A 25,366-nucleotide genomic window follows, 5' to 3' on the forward strand; every position below is an offset into this window, starting at 1 on the left:
CGGTCCCTTTGGGAGCCTGTTCCTGGCGTTGGCCCTCGCACCGCCCGGGGCCGCTGGTGCAGAAACGCTCTCTGTTACGCAGCCGCTGCGGGAGAAGGCTGCTGTGCCTCTGCCAGGGCTGGGAGACCTTGGGGTGAGCCCTCACCCGACTGAGACCTCCAGCCCCAGGTGCCAACTGGGACAGACTGGTCGGCATGGACCCATCCCTAGGCACGGCCATCGGCCGGTCCCATCCCGCTCCTCCCAACCCGGGGGAGGCTTGGCAGGGTGGGGATGCGCTGTGTCCCCCTGCTCCCACCTGGCCGTAACGCAGACACAAGGCTGCGGGTGCTGCGTGATGCGCTGCAGGCTATCGTCCATCCCAAAGGTGGAACTATAAGGAAAATGCCCAGAGAAGCTGTGGCTGCCCCTGGCTCCCTGGCAGTGTTCAAGGCCAGGTTGGATGGGGCTTTGGGCAACCTGGGCTAGTGGAGGGTGTCCCTGCCCATGGCAGGGGGTGGGAACTAGATGGGCTTTAAGGTCCCTTCCAACCCAAATCATTCTGAGATTCTGTGATTCTGTGAAAATCTGTTGCTGTTTCTGTGTGCTTAATGGTTCGGGGACGTGAAGAACTCCCTGAATATTCGCTGCGCGCTGTAAGTGCTGATGGCAGAGGAAAGAGGTGCTGGTGAGCAGAGCCACCGAGGCTGTGCGGGCATGCTGGCTCCTCTTTGCTCTCCCTGCTTGCTGAAGTGCCCGTGGGTCTGAGCAGGCACAGATCCCGGTCCCCTGGCTGGACCCCACATCGGCTGTGGGCTGGAATGCCGGCCCTGCCACCAGCTCCGTCCCGCGGCTGGGAACCAGGCAGGTACCGGCTTGGGATCCGGCTCATCTTCCCCACCCCTCTCCAAGTTCCTCCTAACTGCCTGGAAGGCAAACTGTCGCAGGATTTGGCTCTTCCAGAGCCAATTAAATCTTGAAAGAGATTTTTGGACTGCAGGGGTCACGCGTGCCGCTCGGAGAAATGAAACCTGCAGCCGAAGAGGGCTGAGATGGACCAAAATCAATGCGGTGCAGCGGGAGCTACCTGCAAAATCGCCCTGAGGAGCCGCAGCGTCCCCAGGGCATGAGATCAGCAGGGTGACCCTTACAAGACGACAGCGAGCAATTCTGCAGAGGACAACAGATCCGCAGGAGAAGGATTAGCCAGCTTGGGTGATCGTATAGAAAAGCTATGGGGGGAGAGCGAGCTGTGTCCCTGCCAGCTGCCTGCTCTGGCTGGACAGGCTGGAGCAAGGAGCTGATGTGCCACCCGCGGCTCCTTCCGAGGCTTTTCCAGGACGGTGGCAGCTGCGTGCATGACGTGGTTTGATTGCCGCCTCATTAGACCAGTGACTCAGAGGTTTGGGCCAGCACCCCTCTGTCCTGGTATCGCCAGGCTGCAGCGAGGTAGCAGGGCACTGACCTTTCTAATGTGATTTTTAGTTGCTGTAATTATTTTAGGTGAAAAAAGACCTATGTGAATGCTCTTGGAGAAGGCTGCGCAGGGGGTGGCGGGGAGGATTGCCCCTCACCGCGCAGCCGAGGTTCCCCGTGCCTCTCCTTGTCGTGGGCTTTGGCTCAAACCTGGTCTGCCGGCACGTGGCCAGGAGCACCCGTGCCGAAGCAGGGTCCTCCCCTGAGCTGCTGGCGAGGCTCCAGCTTGCAGCTCTCCAGAAGCTCACAGCCTCGTTTCATTAATTAGCTTTTTGCTTGGCGTTTTGGTATAAAATCAGCAAAAGAGCGGAGCACGGGGCTGTTAGGGAGGGCTCAAGGGGGACAAACAGGTCACGGGGTCGCTGGGGAGACTCTGGCACGCAGCATCCCCAGAGCCCCATCCAGGAGGTCCCACCTGGGACAAGCCCTGGCCGGGGGCTGCCTGGTAACGCCAAACCGCAAGGGTTTGGTGCGGGCACGGTGGTTGCTCGGTGGCTTTGCCAAAGATGCCTGGACGATGGCTTCGGTGGGGTTTGCAGATTAGTCAGCTGGTGCACTGAGCTCCCAAAGCTGTTTCCCCCTCACTTGCACTGAGGCTTTAGGAGACTGAAATAACCCCGTACTTATCCGCTAGCAACACGGCGCTGGCAGCGCGATTACGCAGATGCTGTTTGGCAATTAGGGTGCGAGAAAATGGGCAGCAGTTGACACATCATTGAGGAGCAGCAGCCTCCCTTTCAACAAGTGCTTTTTACAGGCTCTTTTGCAAGATACGGGGGCATTGTTTTGCCCTGAAATCCCTCAGCATCTTCACCCCCTTGTTTTCTTTATTGGTATTTATTCTGAAAGGCTCTAGAAATATCAGTGCTATTTACACAGCCCCGGTGCTGGCTTTAACGTGGACCAGAGGAGGAGGAAGAGAGGATTACATGAAGAAGGCATGCGTGGTTTAAAAAACAAATATTAGGGAGAAGAAATGGTAGGGTCCCATGCTGCCTCCTGGGAGACCCCCGGCATCTGCCTAGAGGGTCTCCAAGGGCTCTGTCTCTCCTTCCTGGAATAAATAGTCACCGGCTCCACCGGCCTCTGGATGCCAGAGACGCAGATGCCCTGCAGCTCCCACAGGCTCCCTCACTCCCCACAAGCAGCATCAGCGGGATCGTGGCCAGGAGAGCGGAGCCGGGCAGCAGGGCATGTCCCGGGACCAGGGCTGCGGTGACGCTGGCCATCCCGCACGTGCCGTCTCACGTGTGCAAACCTCAGCCGCGGCGTGGAGCAGGTCCAGGATCTCGCTCGGCTGTTCCTGGGGTCGTCAGGGCTTGAAAAATTCCATGGCAAGGGCTCTGTGATCCCGAGGGGAAAAACTGGTGGCAGAGCTGTTGTTCCAGGAGGTCTGCTCCCCGTGCCGTGCTGTGGGAGCGCTGGGGCTGGTGGGAGCAGGGACCAGCTCTCCTCCCCGATCATCACCTCGCCACCCTCTTCCCCAGCGCAGGAGCGGGGCCATGGTACGTCAGAGAGGATTTGAGCTTTTTGGAAGAGCCGATGGAAGATAAAATGAATAACAAAGCACCTTCTGGATGGCTGTTGTTAGTCACACTCACTTCTGATTAAAGATCATTAAACATGAAATTAGCTCGTTTGTGTTACGGGTCTCCTGGGGGCTCCTTTAATTAGGAAGTGCAGATGGCCACGGACCCAGGGAGACGGCAGCGCCGGTGAGGGGCAGGGGGTGCGTGGGGCCAGGAGTGGCGTGGGGCGGGCATCCGAAGAGAAATTAATTTTTTTTTTCCCCTTTTCTTGTTGTTGTAAACCCCTCAGCATTTCACAACAAATCACAGATAATTAATAAGTACATTCCCTTAATGACTAGGCTTTTTAATAGCAGAAATTGGAAGATGCTGCGTTGATTTTTTTTTTTTTCCCACTTCCGCCTCTTGGTGCTGCCTTATCGCCGCGATTCGAGTCGCAGAGCCCGCGGGAGGGACCAGCCCCTCTGCCCAGGAGGATGCTCAAACCGCCCTTTGCAATCCCTATCCCGGGAGGACATTGGCCACGCTGCCACCGGTGCCCCCAAGAGAGCAGCATCCCCGCTCCAGGGGCTTTTCCACCTCTTGGTGGTCTTAACAGCCTGGGGGGGTGGCAGCAAACGGCTCCAGGGAGCAGGTTTGTGCCGAGAGGATCCCGCCGGCGAGGCGTTAGTGGCTGCCAGCTCCTGGTGGGGCCGGCGCGGTGGAGCGAGCAGTGCCAGCTGCCCGGCGAGCTGCTCGGACCTGCTGGTCCCTTTCCTTGGCACGACTCCGTGGTCAGGCTGGGCTGGGTGTCCCGGTGCCACCGGCCCCGGCACAAGCAGAGAGGCAGCGGGAGAGCAGGATTGGGGAGGACAGGATGCAGTCAGCGCCGTTAAGGTTTTGGTTGGGTTTCTGTTCTGGGCCCAGATCGCTTTCTTCATTAAATAATAACGGCAATAATCATCCCAAAGCGCTGCCTGCGCGTGCAGGGAGGAAGGCTGGTTTGCGTGGCGGCTGCTGACGGCTGATTGAGTGGCAGACATGTTAGCGCCGCGACGGCTGCCGGTGCGCCTGCATCGTGCTCGCGTCCCTGCACGCAGAGAAGAGTCTCCGAGTGCCCTTTAATTACCCCTTCTGATGGCACACGAAACGCTGTTGTGACAGCATTGCTGCTCTCCAAATTGCCTCTGCAGGAATTTTATCAGCTGCCTTGAGTCCTGATGCGTGGGGAAGAGGAGTCTGAGCAGACCTTTCTGCCTAAGTAGGCTCTAAATACCCCAAATTAATGACATGCTCCTCTGCAAAAGCCAGAACGCCCTTCTCCCTGTTTCTGCCATGCGGGGGGGGGAGCTCTGCCGGCTCCAGGGATGCTGCCCGCCACGCTGCCCGCCGCGCTGTCCACCACGCTGCCCGTGCCTGGCTCTCCCGTGGCTCCCAATGCTCGCAGCAGGACCGAGGCGTCCCGGGTGCAGGGACATGGTGCAGCCTCGCGCCCCATGGCAGTGCAGAGGCCGCGGTCACGCCGGTGGCACCGTCACGGGGCTGGTTGGCCGCGGTAGAGGCTGGGCGTTGCCCTCCGCTGCTGCAGCTCCGTGGCAGCCGTGAGCGGAGGGAAGCGTGGCAGGCAGTGGCCGGTCCTTGGAGGGCAGACGAGGGGGATGCGGGGTCCTGGCCGTGTCCCAGGGACAGCACGGGGTGGGCAGGGTTTGGTCCCCAGCGATGTGGTGGAGGTGCTGAGGGGATGAGGAAGGGGGAGGGGGGGCGGTGATGGGGACCCCTCTGCCATCCCCATCCCGGCGCTCACTCAGCTTTTCCTTTTCTCCACAGGAGGAAGACATCGAGTACTATGACTCCAAGGCCGACACTGAATACGTGAGTAGCATCCCTGCTGCACCACCTGCACGGTCACCGCACCGTCCCGGCGCTGAGCCCCTTGCCGAGGCTGTCCCAGCACCGTGCTGGGGGGAACATGGCCCAGCGTTTGCTACAGCCGCTTGCTGCAACGAGGCTCTGCGGTGGGCAGCGAGTGCCCGACGCGCAGCCATCCCCCCCCCAGCCAAGCTGCGGTGGCATCTGTCCGCCGGCGCCAGGCCCCGCAGCAGCAGGCAGGTGGGCAGGTCGCTCCACTGCCTGCAAAAGTTTCTAAAATTAAAGCTGGCATCTGAAATTCAAATGAAGAGCAAACCTTTAATTAGCGACTGAATCTAATTCTCTGCCCCCCTCCCGGCACAGCCGTCCTGTGATTTTTGGCAATCAGTGCTTTAAATACAGAGCCGGCAGCTCCGCTCTCCCGGCACTCCCAAGGGGGCTGGCGTTTGCCGGCTCCTCTGCACGGTGATGGTGACGGCACTGAGGTGCCGTGCCGTGGGCGCAGGGCACTCCCCCGGCGATGCCCGCTGCCCCGTGGCACCCTGCTGTGCTGGCAGGTGACGGGTCAGCCGGCTCCTGCGTTGTGCCATGCCGTGGGATCCTTCCGAAATAGGGGCTCGCCGGGTCGGTGATGCTCTTGGCGCGGTGCCGTTGGGGAGCGGGTGCATTGTGGTGTCCTCGGATGTGGCCGGGAGCCCCGAGCGGAGCGGGCTGGGGGGTTTGGGGCAGCCCCAGCCAGGGCTGGTGCCCCAGGTGCGGTCCTTACCCCGAAACAGAGATGGCAGCGGATGTGCCATCAGGGGACAGGTACCGCAGCGGGAGGGGAGGAGCGGCAGCACGTGATGTTGACAGCAAAACGCTTGCAAACCACGTGGCCTCGTCCAAAAGTAACGCTCGGGTGACCTCACGAGCCTTCAGAAGGCCCCGTGCAGAGGGGATGGGAGGATCTGGGCTTGACAGGGTCCCACCAGCTCAGGCGACGTGCCCTGCACCCAGCTCCAGCTCTCCTCTCATCCTGCCTGGGAGGTGATGCCCCAGAGCGGAGTCGGGGGCAGGCTGGCCTGGAGGATGGATGCCTTCAAAGCAGAGTTAGTGACAAACCGCCAGTGCCATCATCCCCAGGCGGTGACAGCAGGAGGGCTCTGTGGCAGGGGAACGCGGAGCCACGGAGAGTCTGGGAGGTGGGACGGAGAGGTGGGGCAGGTGCTGTGACCCACGGGGAGGGCACTTGCTTTCCCCAGCAGGTCTCCCTGCTCAGCGCTCTGCTCGTTCGGAGCCCGGGATGTCTCCTGTCCCTCCCCAGCCCGGGGGAAGCTGCCGAAGGAGGGAGGGGAGGATGCTGCTCACCATGGCCACTCCGGAGAGGATGGAGCTAATGGGCTTAAAATACATTAAAAGTGGACTTTGGATAGAAGCGGAGGAAAAACTGGCTGGCGGTCGAGGCTGGAGGACACAACCCAGGGAAGAGGGCAGCTCCCTGCCGGAGGGGCGAGGAGCAGGACCGATGCCTCCATCAGCCTGGGCAGGGCTTTTGCTGTCACCGCCATGGCGCAGGGGACGGGGGAGCTGGCACGGTGCTCCTGGTGACCGTGGGGCTGGGCTCCCTGGTCCCGGCCCTTCTGCGAGGGAGGCGGCGTGTCGTGGGGGAGGAACAGCCCTGCAAATGGGCCACAGCGACTATAGCAAGGAAAATTGGAGTTGTCCTCTTGCCAAGGTTTGTGGGGTTGGCGGGGGTGCTTCCCTATCGGTGCCGTTGCTGCTTCCCGATGAAATCCCAGCAAATTTAATTCCAGCAAAAATAATGGAGACAAAAGGAGGTGATACTGAAATAAAAAAAGGAGGGAGATGATACCCGAAGGTCTGAATGGAACTAAATAGCGCTCTTTCCATCTTTTCTTTATTTAGCTTCAATTTTTATATTTAAATTGAGCAGGATCTAGCTGAAATGTTCTAGCTGATCTAGCTGAAATAGTTCTGATGGACAATGCCTATTCACCGTAACTGGGGCTTATTCACAAGCCTTACGTCGGCTTTAACTACGGCGAGAAAGAAATGAGCTTCCTATTCATTTTGCTTGCACCTCGGCTCCACTATCTTCCTAAACAGATTTTGGATTTCCTAGTGGTTTCTAACAAATGGGGACATCAGAAAATTTTCCTGGGGGTCCTGAAGGCTCCCAAAATGTTTGCAGAAGCGAAGTTTTCACCCTTCCCTGCTAGCAAGGGCTGTGGGGTTTATCGGGGAGAAGTGTTCAAATCAGCAGACGCTCTCGGTTGGGTGTCACAGGCAGAACAACGCAGAAATAAAGTGATTTTCTATCCTTAGTACCGCGTTTACGGCAGGGGATGATGCTTGAGTCACAACCGAGGCCAAAATCCCTTGGGACGGGCCGTTCTCGGGTGGAAAGCAGCACAGCTCCGTGAGGGTACTCCTCACCCCAAGCTCAGCCCTCCGGCACCCACCCGCCTGCTCGAGGTCCCCGGGGAGGGGTGAGAAGGAAGGGGCTGGGGGGGGCTCTGTGCCAGCCTCCGGGGCAGGGGGGGCGCAGTGCCGGTCCCAGCCGCGGGCAGGGGCTGCCCGCTTGCTGCTCGCCCCGCTTGCCGCTCGCCCCGCTCCGGAGATGCGGCGAGGAGAGGGAGGAGGGGAAAAAAAAGCCCCTAAATGTCAGCTGCAGATGAAGGGTGTTGGAAAATTTAATCTTCCAACTTTCTCAACTAATGTGACATTTGGATTTCCTCCCGATAAGCTATCAGCCCCAGAAGTTTCTTTCTTTTGCCTTTTTTCTTTTTTCTTTTTTTTTTTTTTTTCCCTTCTTCTCTCCTCTGGCTGGTAATTTAAAAATAAATGGTCTAGAAAGATCTCTAAACAGTACCTTTGGCAAAGATTAAAAAAAGCGAGGGGGGATAGGGGAGCGGGCTGGCGGGAGAGGCTGATTGTTATTTATAACCTGGGCTGCTATAAAAGCAAGAACGTGGCTGGAGAACACACCGTCTCCCTCCCTGGCATTAAATTGCTGCATTTCAGGAAAAGCTGAGATATTTAAGAAGGAAAAAGGCCCTTTTGCACGGGCCTGGAGTTTCTCAGCCGTGAGCCGGGGGCTGGCATTTATATTCATTATTAGTAGTAATCACGGTGTGTTGATAGAAATATTTTGCTGGCTTTTCCAGACTTAACACGGATGAGTGCCCCTGGAAAATTTAAAAGGATGTGTTGGGATATCGGTGCAATATATTCTTGATTGGGTGCGTGAGGGGCAGGATGCGGGGTGCAGGGATGCTGTTGGGGTGCCGCGGCTTACAGGAGCTCTGCCGGTGCCGGGGGTGCCAGGAGGAGCACCGTGGGGGAAAGCTCCGGCTTGTCCGGAGCTGCGAAACCCCATCCGGCGTCCCGGAGGGGCTGCCTGCGCCGCTAGCCGGATCAGCCCTGCGTTTGTCATCGCCGCTGCCATTTAAGCAGTCATCATTAGCGGTGATGGCTCGTTCCCATGGAGATGAGCGATGAACGGGGGTGTCTGCATCCCCGGGAGCTGCCTGGCCGAGGCATCGCTGCTGTGCCAGGTCACATCCCTGGCTCCATCCACAGCTCCGAACCCCATCACGGGTAGGGACCCCCCGAGTCGTCCTTGTGCCCGGGGGGCGGGGTGGCTCCTCAGCCAGCACCAGCCGGGACGCGGCAGAGGCCAGGTACTTGCCGGGAGCGTGGCAGCCGCCAGTAAAGCTGTTGGGTGGTGCCACTGGTGCTCCAACCTTGGGTGTTGGGGCATCTCTGGGGTTTGCCCCCTGTCTGTCATTTTGGGAGACTCAGGAGAACATGTCATGGCTGGCAACCCAGCTGCTAAGGCACTGGAGGTGGCAAAAGCTCTCGGTGCACGATGGCTTCTTGCTGAAGCCATAAATACGTATAATATTGATATATTGCCGCAGAGTCGATTTCTAATGGTGCGTAGCAAATAATATATTCAAACTGTGGCGTCTGTTTATGTGACGTTGTACATATTGTAACAGATCAGACATAAAATAGATGTTTCAAACTCCTTCTGAAGTGCAGTGATGAGAAATGCTGCGAAATCTGGCTAGGGGCCTGCCGAGATGCTCGCAGTTAAGCTGGTGTAAATCCAGGAGAACTTGAATCATCTTCTGCTTTGCTCTAATATAAATTTAATGCAAAATTTCTTTCTCTGGCCTTGCTAAGCTGGCTTCTTGTAGCCCCAGCCTAGCACCGAGCTGCTCCCATCCCTGCCTGGCTTGGTGACAGCTTTGCCTGCCTTCATCCGGGTGGAAACGACCCCATTTCAGGGCCAAATTCAGCCTGACTTCAACAGGAATAACTGGGTTGAGGTCGGGAGATTTATGGATAAAGGATAAACGTAGCTTGGATAACATCAGCTCTTTCCGCAGGTCTGTTTGTCGTATAGGTGTCAGTGATGCATGAAGTGTCCTACGTATAGATAGCTGTATATTTGTCTCCGAGATCTATACATATGCCTCTTTACAGCTACATGAATGAGAGCAGCCAGACAGCGCCGAACCTGGCAGAATACAAATTAGCCCCTCAGAAGTGGGTGATATAACGGAATAATGATAAACAGAGGAGCAGTGATTATATACAGTAGTTTCAGCTCCGGTGAAGTGGGGAATAACCGTGCCAGCGTGGGGGAAATAGGGAGGGTTGGATTTTCCCGGCAGTGACGGGGGCAGCGGACGGGGTGGATGTGGGCAGGGTGCTCTGCTGGTTTGAGATGGGGAATGATGGGGAGGTGTCACCAGGACTTTGCTGGGCTCGGAAAAAACGGGATTTAGTGTCAAAGCAGAGGTTTTGGTGCTGTAGGTGCCCTCGGGGCCACAGCTGGATCCCGTCTAAAGCCTGTTTTCAGCAGGTGCCTCTAAATCACTGTCTGGTGCTCAGAGAGGTCGGCAGGGACGAACTATTCTGTGTACAGCCGTGTTCCCCCAGGGACCTGAGCCCCACACTGATGGCAGCTTTGGGGCTGGATCCACTCTCCGGATAGCCCGCGGCACAGCACGCAGGCAGGGTGCCGGCTCTGCTGCGGCATTGCGGCTTTGCAGACGGTCCAGCAGTCAGGTTTGTGCCTTTTCTCCAAATTTACGTGAAATTGAGAGCGTAATCTGGATTTCAATCTTGGCGACGTGGCTCGAGGGAGGTGAGGACGGTTCCTCCCCACCTCCCGCTTGGCTACTGCGGCTGTAATTGAGTTCAGCATCTTTCTGGGCGGCTGGAGCCCCAGCGCCGGGATCGGCTTGGCGGCGTGTTTGCACTCGCAATCTATCGGCCGGAATTAAAGCCCAAACCTCGCATATCAATCCTGTTACTCTCCCGAGCTGTGGCGAATGGTTTGGCCACCCCTCGCAATGTCAGGGGAATGTCACCGCCTCGGTGGCCGGCCAGAGCTGGCGCAGGGGAGGTGGCATCTCTCCGCATCATCCGCGAAGGTGAAACGGGGAGGAGGCCAGGATGGGTGTTAAACCAGCTTCATAGTTTATTTCCCAAACGCATCATTTTCCTTTAAATATATGGCTTTTCCCATGAGGAATTCAGATCTTTTGTCCCCTGGGTTTTGTCGAGAGGAGCCTGGCCGGTGGGGGAGCTGCTCGCGCTGGGCCATCGAGGACAGCAGGATGGGACCATCCCCTACCCCTTGTCCCCGCTGGTGCCGGGGTGCTTTGCCGTGGGACGGCGTGGGGCATCCCTCCAGGCAGCCGTCCGCAGCACGGCACCGCACGAGCCCCGCCTGGAGCTGCTCGCGCTTCCAGTCACGTCCGCTGTCGTTTCTCCGGGGCTGATCTCTGCTCCCACAATCAGACGGCCTTACACGGGCTCCGAGATAGGCACTTTGCTCGGGGGGAGGCACAAAGGGGGAGGCACTGAGCTGCTTCCGGAGGGGAATTCGCTCCCTCGCCGGGTGGCCCGATCCACTCCTGCTCTGCAGCGCTCACCCCTGCCCCTTTCGCTCCCGCCGCGGGGCCAGAGGACGGTGGCTGGAGCCGTCCCGTGCCCCAGCCGGCGCTTGGCATGTCCCTGCCCCTGTGCCGCCTGTCCCTGCCCGCGGATGGGGCAGGCAGCCCTGCGTCTCTGCGCCTCTTCAGCGGGGATGGAGCTCCGGGGGCACCAAGGGCAGGTGCTGCAGCATCCTCCTCCTCCTCCCCACCCTGAGCATTGCCCAGCCGGCTACAAACTGCCTTCCCCGGCCACCGGGCTCATGGCGAGGACACAGCCGCCCGGAGCCAGCACCTTCTCCCGGGTTTCTTTGTTCCCGGCGGGATGGCAGAAGCGATTTCCCCGGCTCTGTAGCGAGGCCACCCCCTTTCGTCCCATCTCCTCGCGTAGCCCTGCACCCCGGCTCCGACCCTGTCCCCCTGCCTGCAGCCACCGGCCGTCCTGCCTGCACCGGCTCAGCCCGGCCCTGCCTTGCCGGGGGGTTTTACCCCGGTGCCGTGCTGGCAGCAGGGCCCCGGGAAGGCGAGAGAGCGTGTGCCAGCGCCGGCAGTGGGGAATTCGCCGTCTCTCCACCATAATTAAATATTGTTTGCGTTGCTTATTGACAGAGCACTAAGCTGCACTCCGTTTTAATTTGTTCTTTGATAGTTGCCTTTTGCTGCTAATTGATTTTCAAGGCTTTTTTTTTTTTTTTTTTTTTTTTAGTTTGGGGTGGTTTTTTATCTGATTTAATACCTGCCGTGCTACCAAAGCCGGAGAGGCAAGGGTAACCGGCGCTCACCTTTGTGCCCACCCGCTTGCAGCAGCTGCTCCGCCGTGCTGGCACAGGCTGCGGGCCAAATCCGGCACGAGAGGCAGCACTGCTGGTCTCCGTGGGGGTGACGTTTGGTGATGGCCTTTGGGTGGTGGCATTCCCGGCGTGCGTCCAGGGCTGGCACCCCCGGGTGACCCCATGTGCTCTGCTCCTTCCCCAGGACGATCCCGATGGAGAAGAGATCGAGAGGGAGAAGTCCAACTCCTTGAAGCTGGAGTTCACCGATGACGCCAACTTCAAGACCAAGGTTAACTATTCGTACGCTGCCGTGCAGATCCCCACGGACATCTACAAAGGCTGTGAGTGCCCCTCCTCACCCGCTCCGCTCTGCGCTGCCAGGCTGGGCTCAGCCTCCACCTCTCCTGCTCCGGGTGCTGCAGCCCTGGGGACCATCACCCCGGGGTGCCCCGGCTGGGTCTCGGTGCTGGGGCAGGCAGGCGCCCAGCCGGGTGGGTACTGAGCAGAGTCACCGTGTCATGACATGTCCCTCCCCAGGGACCCTCAAGATCTTAGCACGGGCCAAAGAGGCAGATTGAGGGCTAGGGGTTATTAGGAAGGGATGGAGAGCAAAGGGGAAGTTGTAATTACGGCATGGGGTAGAGCTCGGCTGTGCCCCCGTGTCCGTCATCCTGCCCAGAGAAAAGCTCAGCAAAGCTCAGGGAGGTTCAAAGCGGGAACTGGGGACGATCAGAGGGACCGAGCAGCTCTGTGCAGGAGCAATTGTGGAGCCGGCAACTCCCTGCTCATAGGAGGGGCAGGACGGGGCTGGGTGGTGGGACGGGGCGAAGCCAGGGGTGCTTCCTCGCTGCCTTGGGGCTGCTTGGGGCTGAGGTTATGAAAAGCGAGGAAGAGCAGCTGAAATCCTGCAGGAAGGCAGCGAGGACGATTGCAGGACAGTGCGATGCCGCCCCGGGGCAGCCCCCGCTGCCGGGAGTGTGCGGGGGGTGTCAGCCCCGTGGCCGTGCCCCTGCGGCTGCCGGAGGGCGCAGGATGCTCCAGAAAGGGGGCCGGGGTCGGTGGGCCAGCCCGGGAGCGGGCAGGGAGGGACGGACGGACAGATGGCTGGATGGACGGATGGGATCGGACGTGCCATACCAGCTTTCCGTCCCCGCCAGGAGGTGACACAGTCCCTGAGCTTCCAGAGCTCGCTCCTACCTCGCCCTGCCGCGGTGGCACATGGTGACAGTCGGTCTCCATTTCCCTCTAGTGGCTGCTCTGCACCAAGCTGGGCACCGCTCCGGCTGGAGATCATCCTCCAGCACCCGCGGGCAGTATCCTGCGCCCAGCCCCTGCTGCTCAGGGGCACCCCTCGTCTCCCTGCACCACTCAGGGCACCGCTGTCCCCGCACCCCCTTGCCTCGGTGGCACTCACCGAGGAGGGCTCCCAGGTGGTCACGGCGGTAACAAGGGCTGAGCTCACGTTCCTGCCCTGAGCGGCGCTTTCCTGGTACACGGGCTTGTTACCGGCACAGCCAGTGCTCAGAGCCACATCGGTGCGACGATTTCACCACGGCGGTGGCAGTGGATTAGAAATTTGCAATTAGTTTTATTACCCAGCTAGTGCAGGCCAGGCAGCTAATGAAGCACATCATGTGAGCGGGCGGCGGCGAGCGGGGTGGGCTGCGCGGGATGAAATATTCATCACTCCTCACCCCTGCTTACCGGCCGACACCGTGGCTGATGCCCTGCCACAGCCACATAAATCACCCCGCTCGGCCGTGGGACGACAGCAAATTGGAGATTTACGTGCTCCGGGGACTCACGGCCGCTCGGAGAGGGATGCTGGAGAGGGGACGGGGTGGTGGGGGGGTCCCAGGTGGGGAAGGGGGCTGCAGCTACAGGCACAGCGGGGTGCGGGCACAGGGATCAGACTGTGCCCCGCCACACTGGGCTGCTCCAAGAAGCCAGGGTGTAGGGCAGGGTGCTCAGCTGCTGCTCCCCAGAGCAGGTTTGGGGTGCGGGCATGGGGCCACCTGTGTGCCCACTCCTGCTGGGGACACCGGCGAGCGTGGCCGGTCCCTGCAGAGCCACGGACAGGGAGCATCTCCGCGGTGGGACCCGGCAGAGAGGCACTATCGCTGCCTGGCACGCTAATTAAACCGCTGCAGAGACGCCCTCCGCCGTCACCCCTCGCTACACACACAAATTACATCCTATATGTGTTTTATTTACTGTGCCATTTTTAATTAAATCTGCAATTGCTCGCTGGCAGGGCGGGGCTGGGCTCACCCTCATGGGGACAGGGACAAGATGGGGACAGGGATGGGGATGTCACTGGGGGGGCTGGCAGCTCTGGCCTCGACCGAGGGGACAGGAGCCATCCCGATGATGGACGCAGCCTCCCGTCCAGCGAGCAAAAGCTCATCACTGTGCACGAGGAGAGTGTAGGGGCTGGATTCATGCACAGGGATGGTATAGGGGCTGCATGCATGCACAGGGAGGGTATAGGGGCTGCATGCATGCACAGGGAGGGTATAGGGGCTGGGTTCATGCGCAGGGAGGGTATAGGGGCTGCATGCATGCACAGGGAGCGTATAGGGGCTGGATTCATGCACAGGGATGGTATAGGGGCTGTACTCCCATGCAAGGATGGTGTAGGGACTGCAGTGATGTGCCGGGGTGGTTATAGGGGCTGCGTTCATGTGCAGGGCTAGTATAGGGGCTGTGTATATGCACAGGGAGGGTATAGGGGCAGCTTTCACACGCAGGGAAGGTATAGGGGCTGCAGTTGTGCTCAGGGAGGATAGAGGGGCTGTGTTTGTGTGTGGGGAAGGTGTAGGGGCTGCATTTGGCACAAGGCTGGTGTGGCTGACGGGCCCCAAGGGGCTGGGGGTGCAGGCGGTGCCAAGGCTGTCGGGGACACGTGGGTGCCCAGCACTGTGCCCGGCCAGGGCCGGTGGCACCGCCTGGGGCTGCTCCCGGCAGCCTGCCTGGCAGCCTGCTCACAGCCCCTTCTCCCGGGAAAAACCACGTCCCGTGACAGAACCAAACCAGAAATCATCCTAAGTGCCCAGATAACAGCGCTGTGTGCGGGCACGGCACTGAGAAATGGCTGGGGAGATACGGATGGAGTAAATCATGGTTTGAAGGCACAGCTCCCTGAGGGAAGGAGAAGTCTTCTTCACCAGTGGTGCTGGGACGGAGGGATCTGGGATTCACTCCGGGTGAAACCTGCCCACGTCCCACCAGCGCCTCGGGGCCACGGCGAAGGCTTGAACAGGTGATGACGGAGGGACAAGTGTGGGAGGAAGCTTTGGGAGAGCTAAATATATTCCTCGAACGCGCTGCAGCACTGTGCTGGTTGTTCTGCCCAATGCCAAGGAGAGGGGCCGCTCCTGAGAGCTCTTGCACCCCAAAAATGCATTGAGGGTCCCCCAGGAGGGAGCAGCGCCTGGCCTCGGGGTGCTGCTGGCTGCCCGCTCCTGCCCGCAGCAGCACGGCTGGCTCCTCCACGCCGCGGTCCCGGGCTGCTGGGGGATGCTGGGGGGGCTCCCCACATTTGCCTGGGGGCACCCAGAGTGTTTGGGGTGCCCCGGTGATCACTGGGAGGTCCCGCTGTCCCTGAGGCAGCCTCCCCGCTGGCTCACAGGCCCCTACCTGCCTCGCCATGCCGGCCCCCGCTTTGTGCTCCACCAGCCCCCCTCGATTAATCACAAGCTGGGGCTGCCGGCAGCTTATCTTTTGCTTTAATAGCTGAATAATTTAAAACTGCTGTTTGCCGGCATCTTAATTGCTTTTGCGTCAGGTGCGGAGGCCAGCAGGAATGCAGAGCGGGGCCCGGGAGGCTCCGTGCAGCCCCGGGGGGGACGCGGCCCCTCGCTTTCCCGGCTGGTGGCTGTCCCCAGGGAGCGGGGCTGGCACGGCCGGAGGAGCGGGGCGTTTTGCTGGGAAGGGGGTGAGATGATAAGCCGGCTGTCCCCAGCGGTGGCTGTCCCTGCCCCAGAGCCAGGGGATGGGGACAGTGAGCGCTCGGGGGAGCCCCAGAGGGTGGCTCTGGGCTCTGGGGACAAGGGACAGCACGCTGACGGTGGAGCCCCGTGGGAGCGAGGGGGCCGTGGGAAAGGCTGATGAGCCCCTGCGGGCTCCTCCATGGGAAGGGACGGAGGGGACACACTGCCATTCCCTCCCTGCCACCACCATGGGGACACCGTGGTCCCTGTCACCCCCAGCCCACCCGCCCCGGCTCTGTCTCCCACAGCCACCGTCATCCTCAACGAGCTGAACTGGACGCAGGCGCTGGAGGACGTCTTCATCGAGAACCGGAAGGAGGATCCCTCCCTGCTCTGGCAGGTGTTCGGCAGTGCCACCGGCGTCACCCGCTACTACCCCGGTGCGTGGAGAGGGACAGCGGGGTGCAGTTGCCGGTGGGGGGGTGTTGCTCGCCAAAGGCAGCCCAGGCTCTTCTCACTGCGAGATGTGGGCGAGCATCCCCCAGCACCGGCCCCGGGGGACATCTGGCACGCGTAGCCGTGCTGTGCCAAAGCCCGGCAGCGTGAGCTCCTGTGGGAGCCTGGGCATCCCTCTGCCCTGTCCCCCGCGTCCCCCTGTCCCCCACCCCAGGACAGCCCTGCCTCGCTCACCGGTGCCTTCCCCCCACAGCCACCCCGTGGAGAGCCCCCAACAAGATCGACCTCTACGACGTGCGCAGGCGGCCCTGGTAAGGGGGTGCCGGGTGGGGAGGGGGGTCCCTTGGCCGGCCCTTCCTGGCCGGGAGCAGCCAGCTCCCTCCCCTTTCCACGTCACGCGTGGCTGGCATCGGCAAACGCACGCAGTAACGCGGGCAGGGACATCCGAGCCGCGGCTCCTGGGAAGGCAGAGCGTGGGATGGAGAGAGAAATCCTTGGATATGGATCAAGTGCGGAGAGCCTCCCCTGCTCCCCTCCGCAGCTGCGGCTGCCGGCACTCGGTCCCGGCCCAGCATTCCCATCCAAACGGGAGCACAACCGGCTCTCGGAAACCGTGAGCTGGGAGCGTGGAGAGAGATACCAGCAAGCGGCCGTTTAGCACGCGCAGAGTGAGACGGGATTGACTTGCTTCCCCTTAGCCCAGGTAGAGGTGCCGGCCTGGCAGCGCTAATTACCGCTCTGCCCGTGGGGCTGGGGGACCTGCGGCCCCGTCCTGCCCGCGGTTGCTACCTAAAAACGGAGGCATGGAGAGGAAAGCAGGCACCTGTGTCCCAGGGGAGCACGCCCTGCCCGTCCCCCTGCCCGCGCCGGGAGCTGCCCCCCTCTCCTTGTCAGAAAATTAATGGCCCTGCTACTACGGTTAATTGTCTTTGATTGCTCCACATTAATTATTAACTGTTCTGCACCAGGGCATCCGTGCGGGTTATTTGCAGAGCGGGGACTGGCAGCCGTTTTAGGGGGGCTGCTGGTGCGTATGGGGGTACCAAGCCCGGCTAGCCCGGTTGCCTGCCCATTAGCCACGCACTCGCCCGCCCAGCCATGGAGGAGCAGCAGCATCCTTGGTCCTGGGGGCCAGCACACCCCTGGGGCACCCCTTTGGGGTCCTGCCCTGCCCTCACGCCCGGGTCCAGCGCGGCACACAGCCCTCGCCGCTCGGCTGCCGGGCTCGGCAGGGGCCACGGTGCTGCCTGCAGCCTCGGCAGGGCCGCCAGCGCCGCTCAGCTGCCTTCCCCTCCCTTGATGAATGGCACTATTAACCACAGCCTTCTCCTGCGGAGCCCGGGGTATTAATCTGAGCGGGGCAGCCGGAGATGGATGCGCTGCCACAACCCGTTACAGGCAGCATCTTAGTTGGGCTCCGCGCAGGCAGCCCAGCCCCGGGGAGCGGGGCAGGCACCGAGCCCCCCCGGCCCCCGCCAGCTGGCAGGAAGCCTGCGGGCAGCTGCCTGCCCGTCCTGCACCCCAGCGTGAGGGGGTGCCTCGGGGAGATGCGGCACCCATGCTGGGAGGTCCCCACGTGCCAGCATCCCGCATCTCACCTGGGTAATCACTTGTGATTAGGGAACATCAGGACCTGGGATTAGCGATCAGAGCCTGCCCCTTCCCCAGTCCTCCCCAGTAATGGTAATTGATACTAATAACACACTAATTAATTTGTGTCAGGCCTGATCTCGATCAAGCCAATAATGAGGCACCCTTGGACTTCAGCCACAGCAGGATCAGGCCCCACACGGTGGGACGAGGAGGCTGGGCTGTGCCTGGCCATTGCCAGGATGGGTGCTCAGCACCGCGCCGGCTCTGTCTCACGCAGGATGGCACAGCGGGGCCAGGAGCAGGACCGGGTGCTTCGAGGGGCGAGGAAGGGTTCCCTAATTGTTTTCAGGGGGGAGGATTTACGTAGTAGTAGTATTTTTCCTCCTCGTAGCTAAAAATAACGTAATCAGCCTGGCCTTTGCAGCTACCAGGGGGGTAAATAGCATCTTAATATGGATGTGTGTGTCAGCATAATCAGCGTGCAGAAAAAGGCCCGCGATGATGGAAGAGTTTAGCATTTAGAGCTCATTAGGCTGATATGGTACCGAGCGGCGGGTCACTGGCAGTCTACCGTGCCGCGCCATGCCGCGCCGTGCCGCATCTTGCCTCTGCTCGCCCACCACCGCCTCGTCCCCGCTCCTTGCCGCGGGGTCACCGCAGCCGTGGGTGCACAGGCACTCTCGACGCAGCTCCCTGGCCGCCTGTCCCTTAGCAGGGCTTTGTTCTTGGGCTGCACCCAGCAGGGTCAGGGTGTCCCCCTAAAATGAGTTGACCCCCCTGTGTACCCCACAGGTACATCCAAGGCGCCTCCTCCCCGAAGGACATGGTCATCATCGTGGACGTGTGAGTACACGGGTGGGGGCCGTGGCCGGGCTGAGCCGGGGGGGACAGTGGCACAGCTCCCCGGGGTGCTGCTGTCCCACCCGTGGCCCCAGGGAAGCTGCGTGGGACAGCACCGGCGGGGAGCCCCGTGCCCCCTCGATGCCGAGCCCCCAGCACCCCTCTCTCTTGCCAGGAGTGGCAGTGTGAGCGGCCTCACCCTCAAGCTGATGAAGACATCGGTCTATGAGATGCTGGACACCCTCTCGGATGATGACTATGTCAACGTGGCCTCGGTGAGTGCCGTGGGGTGGGCAGCAGGGTGGTGCCCCCCGGGCAGCTCCCAGCCCCCCAGTGTGGGAGCCCTTTGCCCCCAGACCCAGCCGGCCGGGGGCTCTGCAGAGTGAGAAATGACGTTGCTCTTGAGTTCTTCACCACCCACCTGCACGTGGCTGCTTGGGGCTCGGCTGTGCGGGGTGGGGAACAAAAGCCACGTCCATCACAGGGCGTTTGGCAGAGATGCTCCCGGGGCGATCCCGACCAGCCATCTCCTGTCTGTCACCAGCCAGTGACATCATGCCCCCTGTGGCGATGTCACCAGCCTGTGACCTCACGCAGCACAGTGGCCGTGCCACCGCATCTGTGCATCGCTGGGCGCCCAGCCCACGCAGGCCCTCCCCTGTCTGGCCGCGAGCGCGCCGGTGCTAATTAACGTGTCTGGCCCAGCTCCGTTAGCTGGATCGCTGCTCTCTTAATGAATGGCCCCTATTGCCAGCAAATGAAGCCGTAAGCGAGAGACAGCACCTGCTCCCGCTGCCGGCACGGCACGGCATGGCACGGCACGCCTGCTTGCACGAGCCCAGGGGTCCTGCAGAAGCAAGAGTGCCGGGAAGCCCTGCGCTGGCAGCACCCGCTGCCGCCACCCGTGCCAGGCGGCTCAGTGCTGGATTTGGCCCAGGCTAAGCCCCAGTCTCAGCGTCGGCCGTCCCTGGGTCGTGGGACACGGGATGCTCCGGCTGCCTCCCACCCATGGGAGCTGAGCGTGGCAGGCGATGCCCACCGAGGGCTGCCTTTGGATCCCCGTCCCCTTTCTGTGACCCGCTCCCCTCCCATTCACCTCCCAGTTCAACGAGAAGGCGAAGCCAGTGTCGTGCTTCAAGCACCTGGTGCAGGCCAACATCCGCAACAAGAAGGTCTTCAAGGAGGACGTGCAGGGGATGGTGGCCAAGGGCACGACTGACTACAAGGCTGGCTTTGAGTACGCCTTCGACCAGCTGCAGAACGTGAGCTGGGGGCCGGGCTGGGGGCTGGGGGGGGCAGAGTGCACCCTTGGGTGCTGGGGGTGACGGGAGATCTCTGAGCAACCCAGCTGCTGCCCTGTGCCTGCTTTGGCGTGCAGAAGGCTCCTTGTCCTCCCTTGCAGTGCAGGGGGGACATCCCACCCCCAGCACGCTGTAGCTGAGGCTTCGGTGGAGCCGCTGCCCCTCTGGGTTATTAATATTAAACGTTAGCGGGGCCGGGCACCCAGCCGCGTGCCATGCTGCCGGCGAAATAAAGATGAATGGTGCTATTAGGTGCCGAGCGGCAATAGCCACAACGTCGTTTCCAAGCAGACAGCGTCCCTCCTCCTGCCCGTTCACCCGGGCCACCCTCACCGTGGACAAACAGGGAAAGAGAAGGGTCGTGGCCAGCCCTCCTGGCTGCATCCCGCCCAGCACCGCTCACTCCGGGTCCGGGCTCAGGCGCTGTCTCTCTGCCCCGCAGTCCAACATCACGCGTGCCAACTGCAACAAGATGATCATGATGTTCACGGACGGCGGCGAGGACCGGGTGCAGGACGTCTTTGAGAAGTACAACTGGCCCAATAAGACGGTGAGGGGCAGTGGGGCCGTGCGCTGGGCTGGGGCCGCTCACCGGGGAGGGACGTGGCTGCTCCAGCTCCATTGCCAGCTTCTGCCTCATTTGCCTTACCGCCGTCCTCTCTCCCCGACAGCCTGCGCCCGCGCCAAGCACCGCCCTGGTAGCGGGGTGGCTGACACGCCGGTGATGTTTATAGCCAGCTCCCACCTTGGAGTACGGGAGATGTGGGGCCGGGCACCCCGCAGGCTGCCAGGGATGGGATGGGGCTGGGGGGCTCCCCGAACACCTGCCGTGGGGGGAGCACACCCCAGGCTTGGGCGATGGGGCTGCTCACAGGCAGATGAGCTGGTGGGAGGGTCCTCATCGCCACCCAGCTCCCCGGGACCTGGAGACGCGTGGGGTGGTGGGATCCCGGGCCGCGCAGGACCCTCGGAGAGCACGGGCCCCTCTGGGTGCAGCGATGCCCCAGCATGCGGAACCCCTGTCCCACCAGGGTAGGTGGCTTGGGCCGATGCCGTGGTGGTGGGGGACAGGACTGGCCGGGGCTGGGTGCAGACGGGGGGGCTCCCTTGCTGCCCACGCAGCTGGCGTTCGCAGGAGCCTTCCTCTGCCCACCTGCACTCGGCTGCCGGCAGCGTGGCCTGCGTGGCGGAGGGCAACGCCGCGCTGTCCCTCGGGAGGCTGCCGTTAGCCGGGAGTGCCGGGTGTGGAAGACCGGGGTGCCCAGCAGACAGCCCTCACCGCCGCGCTCTGCTGCAGGTGCGGGTCTTCACCTTCTCCGTTGGGCAGCACAACTACGACGTGACCCCGCTGCAATGGATGGCCTGCGCCAACAAAGGTGAGCGGGGCCGGCACGGGAGGCTGCGGGGTGCTGGGGTCACCCCTTGCACGGGGACCGGCCCTGGCGCTCCGTGCGTGCTGCTGCTCGCAAGGCACTGGCTGCAGCCTTGGAGTGCTGGACAGCAGGATGGGCAGCAGGACAGCCAGAGTGCCCGACAGGCAGACGGCCGGCTCTCCAGCTGCCTTTCTCTTTATTTTCCAAGGTTACTACTTCGAAATCCCCTCCATTGGCGCCATCCGCATCAACACGCAGGTATGGCGGGGTGCGGGCAGGCAGGCAGCACTGTTTGCCTGGCAGCCGCAGGCAGAGCCGCCCTCCCGGGGGTGCCCTGCCTGGAGGGGTGCTCAGGCAGCCCCGGACCCCTGCAGCGAGCCCAAAAGCTGGCGGCGAGCGTGGCAGCGAGCCAAGCCCTCAGCCAGGCCTTGCGCTATTTCAATAAGTAATTCATCTTCTGCAGCTCCCCACGGATCTGCTGCCTTTTGAGTGACTAATTATGAAACATCAGGCGTTAATCAGCGCAGAGCAGAGCCGAGCGCGGGCAGGGCCAGCCTTAGTGGAGCCAGGCGTGTCCGCCCCACGCCCCGTCCCCCTGCCCCTTTTCTGCCCCTTTTTGTTGTTGGATGCACACGAGGTGCCGTGGGGGGCAGGTGACGGGGGGCCCTGAGCAGGACAGCCCCTCGGGGCAGGGCTGGCATGGTGGCACAGGGGCTGCCCCCCCCGGCCCAGGGCTCTGCCTTGGCAAGGGGAGCCAGGATGAGAGAAACCTGCCTCGGGAGAAGATCCCCAAAGGCCAGCAACGGCAGCCAGGGAGACAGCAGCGAGGGGGTCCGGGTGCGACAGAGCAAGCCCAGCCCCAGGGATGGTTGGGAGCTATGGGGCTCTGGCTGGAGCTGCCTGGGGAGCCCCTGCCCTGCCCGCGCACGGCCGATGGCGAGCAGCGCCTTGTTTGCATCTCAGCAGCCCCGTTGGGTTCCCAGCTGGAGCCGTTACCCCCGGGGTTGGTAGCTGCCAAGCCCCCTCCCCTAGCTCAGCCTGCAGCCGGGGGCTGGCACCGAGCACCCTATTAAATAATCCCTGGGGTGTGTGTGGGGACGAGGGTGTCACCGGGTTGGAGCAGGGAGGCACCTGGCTCCCCTGTCATGCTTTCCCCTGCCCTGTGTTCCTGCAGGAGTACCTGGACGTGCTGGGCAGACCCATGGTCCTGGCCGGGAACCGAGCCAAGCAGGTTCAGTGGACCAATGTCTACCAGGATGCCCTGGTAAGGACCTCCAGCCCCGGGGCGCGGGTGGGGACACTGGCCCTGGGGTCCCGCACAGCCCTGGGGTGCAGGTGGGGACCCCCAGCACCGGGGTCCCGCACAGCCCTGGGGTGCAGGTGGGGATCCCCAGCTCCAGGGTCCTGCACTGCACATGCTCCCCCCCCTTGCCATGGGGGTAACCCCCTTCTGCTGCCCACCCCCAGCTCTGGGTCCTGGGGCCAGCAAGGGGCCATGGGACACCCTCCTGTGCTTGTACAGGGGCTTGGTCTGGTGGTGACGGGCACGCTGCCGGTGTTCAACCTGACAGAGGACAGCAGTGACAGGAAGGTAGGAGATGTGGCTGCCACTGCCCTGGCTGCACTGGGACTCCCAGTGTGGGGCCGTGGCAGGGTGGGGAGGGTGCCCTAGCGCTGGTGCGTGGGTGCAGGGGGGAGACGGGCAACGCATGACTCACTGGCACCCCTGGGGTGCTGCCTGCTCTGGGGTGAGACCCGGGGTGACCATCATCCGCAGGACCCAAAATGGCCTTGGCCAGCTCTCCCGGTTCAACAGGGACAACTGGCAGCTGCGAGTCCCTGGGGGGTGCGGTGTCCCATGGGGGGCTGCTGGGGTCTGGCACATCCCACCCTGTGCCCCTGCAGTGTCCAGATCCAACCCACACGTCCCCAGAGGGAGAGGAGGTCCATCCCCCTGGTTCCCTGTCCCCATCAGTGGCAGGTGACAGCCCTGCTCCCACCCGCCTCCCTCCCTGCGCTTCCTTCCAGAACCAGCTCATCCTGGGCGTGATGGGGATTGACGTGGCTCTCAACGACATCAAGAGGCTGACGCCGCGATACAACGTGCGTGGGGGCCCCTTCCCCTCCGTCCCTGCCCTGTGCTGCCTGAGCCTGGTGTGGGAGCCCGATGTGGGGAACCCCGAGCTGCGCCCCCCCCCCCCCCCAGCACCTCCACAGCACCTCTGGCAGAGCTGGCAGTAGCAGGGTGCAGAAGCCACGATTGCAGCAGGCAGGGACTGGGGCGGGCAGGCAGGTGGGCAGGCAGAGATCAGAGCTGGGTGATGCCTTGGAACCCGGAGCAGAGCCAAAACCATTGGAGGGTCAGCGGGGAATAAACCTTACCAGCCTGGGGAAAGGGGCAGCGGGCAAAATCCAGAGCCGAGGTGGGAGATGCTGTTGGCCTGAGAATAGAAACAGATTGATAGAAAAGGCTGAGCTGCGGGGGTGGCGTGGGGTGAGCTCTGCCTGCAGCGGTGAGGGTGATCACACCGGCGCGGCACACCACGGAGCCGCCTGCCTGGCCTCAGCTTCCCTCCCGTCCTCCTGCAGCTGGGAGCAAACGGTTACGTCTTCGCCATCGACCTGAACGGCTACGTCCTGCTGCACCCCAACCTGCAGCCCCAGGTGAGGAGGGGCCCGTCGGGGCGGCAGCAGCGGGGACTACCCAGGCCCTGTGGGACACGTGGCTTCCCGAGGTCATTAGGAGCTAATTTGGGAATTGTGATGAGTTTGTCTGGACTCAGCGGCAGCTGCAGGAGCCCTGAGTCCTTCCCCGGCTCTCCCTTTCTGCCTGCAGATCATCAATTTCCGTGAGCCGGTGACACTGGATTTCCTGGACGCTGAGCTGGAGGACGAGAACAAGGAGGAGGTGGGCAGACCTGGGGGCAGCTCTGGGGGTACAGGCTGGCCCCCCTGATCTGCAGTTGCAAAGGGCAGCTCAGCCCCTCCAGCCCGCCCTGGGCAGCACCTCATCCTAAGGGCCCCGGCACAGCTCCCGTGTGGACAGGAGCCGGGTCACTGTCCCCTGGGTGCCAGCCTGGCTCTGCCTGCCCTGCGCTCCCCAGCCTCCCTCCCTGCCTGCCCCGGAGCCCCCCGGGCTGTTCACCCCTGCACCCCCCGGGACCCCAGTGCCACCCCGCTGGGTGGGAGCCTGTGGGCACCTGGCTGGGCTCTGTGGCCCTCAGTCGCCTCCTCTGTGTCCCCCAGATCCGGAGAAGCATGATTGATGGGAACGACGGGCAGAGGTTCATCAAGACCCTCATCAAGTCCCTGGATGAGGTAAGGCTGCAGGGGAAGGGGGTCACGGCCAAAACCGCTGCCGTGCTGAGCACCCAACCCCAGTGGCGGGGAGTGAGGGGCTGTGTCTGGCACCAGGCTCAGAGCCGGGGTCCCGTGCCACCGTGCTGGCAGGGTCCCGGCACTGCGGAGGCCTGACTGGTTCCCTCTGAACCGCAGCAATACATCGACGAGGTGTTCAGGACCTACACGTGGGCCCCCATCAAAAGCACCAACTACAGGTGAGCGGCGCTGCCAGCGCACCCCATTCGCCCGGCATCGGCCAGACCCCCACCAGCACGGGGCTGCGGTCTCGTGCCTGCAGCTCGGGAGGTCCCGGAGGCCACCAGGAACGTGTCCCGTGGGCTGCGGGATTGCAAACCTGCCGTCGGATCGTTGCACGCAGCCAGGGATGCTCCCAAAAGTGCTGCCCGCCAGTAGTCAGCACTGCTGGCCGCGGTCCCCAGGGCTCAGGACAGGCGCCGCAGGGCTGGCGTGCAAGGTGCCGGACGAGGGACACCCGTGCCACCACCTGCCTGCACAACCGGGGGCTTTCACAGGTCTCTGCCTGCTACGGGGTGGGTGACGGTGACGCGCACCTGCCCTGCAGCATAAGCAGCTGCTGAGAAGGGGAAGGAGTGCATTTATTGCCCAGTTTGCACCAGTTTGGACCAGCAGATGCGTAAAAAAGACCCCGGCATCATCATGTCTGTGCTGTCCAACTCATGCTGTCTTCGTCCTGCGAGGAGCCGCGTGGTCCCCTCGCCGTACCCTCCTCCTCCTCGCCACCCAGCTCAGGAGGGGCCAGCAAGGATCACAGCCACCTCCTAGAGCTGCCAGGTGTCCCCCGCACAGCTCCGGTCCTGTCCCCCACCGTGGCACCCCTTCTGAGCCAAGCAGTGCTGTTGGGGAGGGGACAATGACACGGGGTGACACAGCTGTGGCCGGGGCTGCGGGTGGATCTGTAGGGCGAAAGGTGCTGCCGGTGTCCCTGCGC

At 62.2% G+C, this 25,366-nt stretch overlaps 1 protein-coding gene across 2 annotated transcripts in view; it reads left to right on the forward strand.

The window, feature by feature from the left end:
• Positions 1-25,366, forward strand: part of CACNA2D2 (calcium voltage-gated channel auxiliary subunit alpha2delta 2) — a 222,084-nt gene that overhangs the window by 184,558 nt on the left and 12,160 nt on the right. For both annotated transcript variants that reach the window (XM_075762895.1, XM_075762896.1), the window contains exons 5-21: positions 4,791-4,835; positions 11,762-11,900; positions 15,800-15,931; positions 16,201-16,258; positions 18,333-18,383; positions 18,556-18,655; positions 19,484-19,642; positions 20,124-20,231; positions 20,979-21,057; positions 21,263-21,312; positions 22,229-22,318; positions 22,577-22,645; positions 23,083-23,157; positions 23,644-23,718; positions 23,891-23,962; positions 24,301-24,372; positions 24,550-24,611. In XM_075762895.1, the coding sequence (XP_075619010.1) occupies positions 4,791-4,835; positions 11,762-11,900; positions 15,800-15,931; positions 16,201-16,258; positions 18,333-18,383; positions 18,556-18,655; positions 19,484-19,642; positions 20,124-20,231; positions 20,979-21,057; positions 21,263-21,312; positions 22,229-22,318; positions 22,577-22,645; positions 23,083-23,157; positions 23,644-23,718; positions 23,891-23,962; positions 24,301-24,372; positions 24,550-24,611 (1,436 nt within the window). The remainder of the gene's footprint in view (positions 1-4,790; positions 4,836-11,761; positions 11,901-15,799; positions 15,932-16,200; positions 16,259-18,332; positions 18,384-18,555; positions 18,656-19,483; positions 19,643-20,123; positions 20,232-20,978; positions 21,058-21,262; positions 21,313-22,228; positions 22,319-22,576; positions 22,646-23,082; positions 23,158-23,643; positions 23,719-23,890; positions 23,963-24,300; positions 24,373-24,549; positions 24,612-25,366) is intronic.

This window comes from Balearica regulorum, chromosome 10 (assembly GCF_011004875.1).
Source record: "Balearica regulorum gibbericeps isolate bBalReg1 chromosome 10, bBalReg1.pri, whole genome shotgun sequence".
Lineage (NCBI taxonomy): Eukaryota > Metazoa > Chordata > Aves > Gruiformes > Gruidae > Balearica > Balearica regulorum.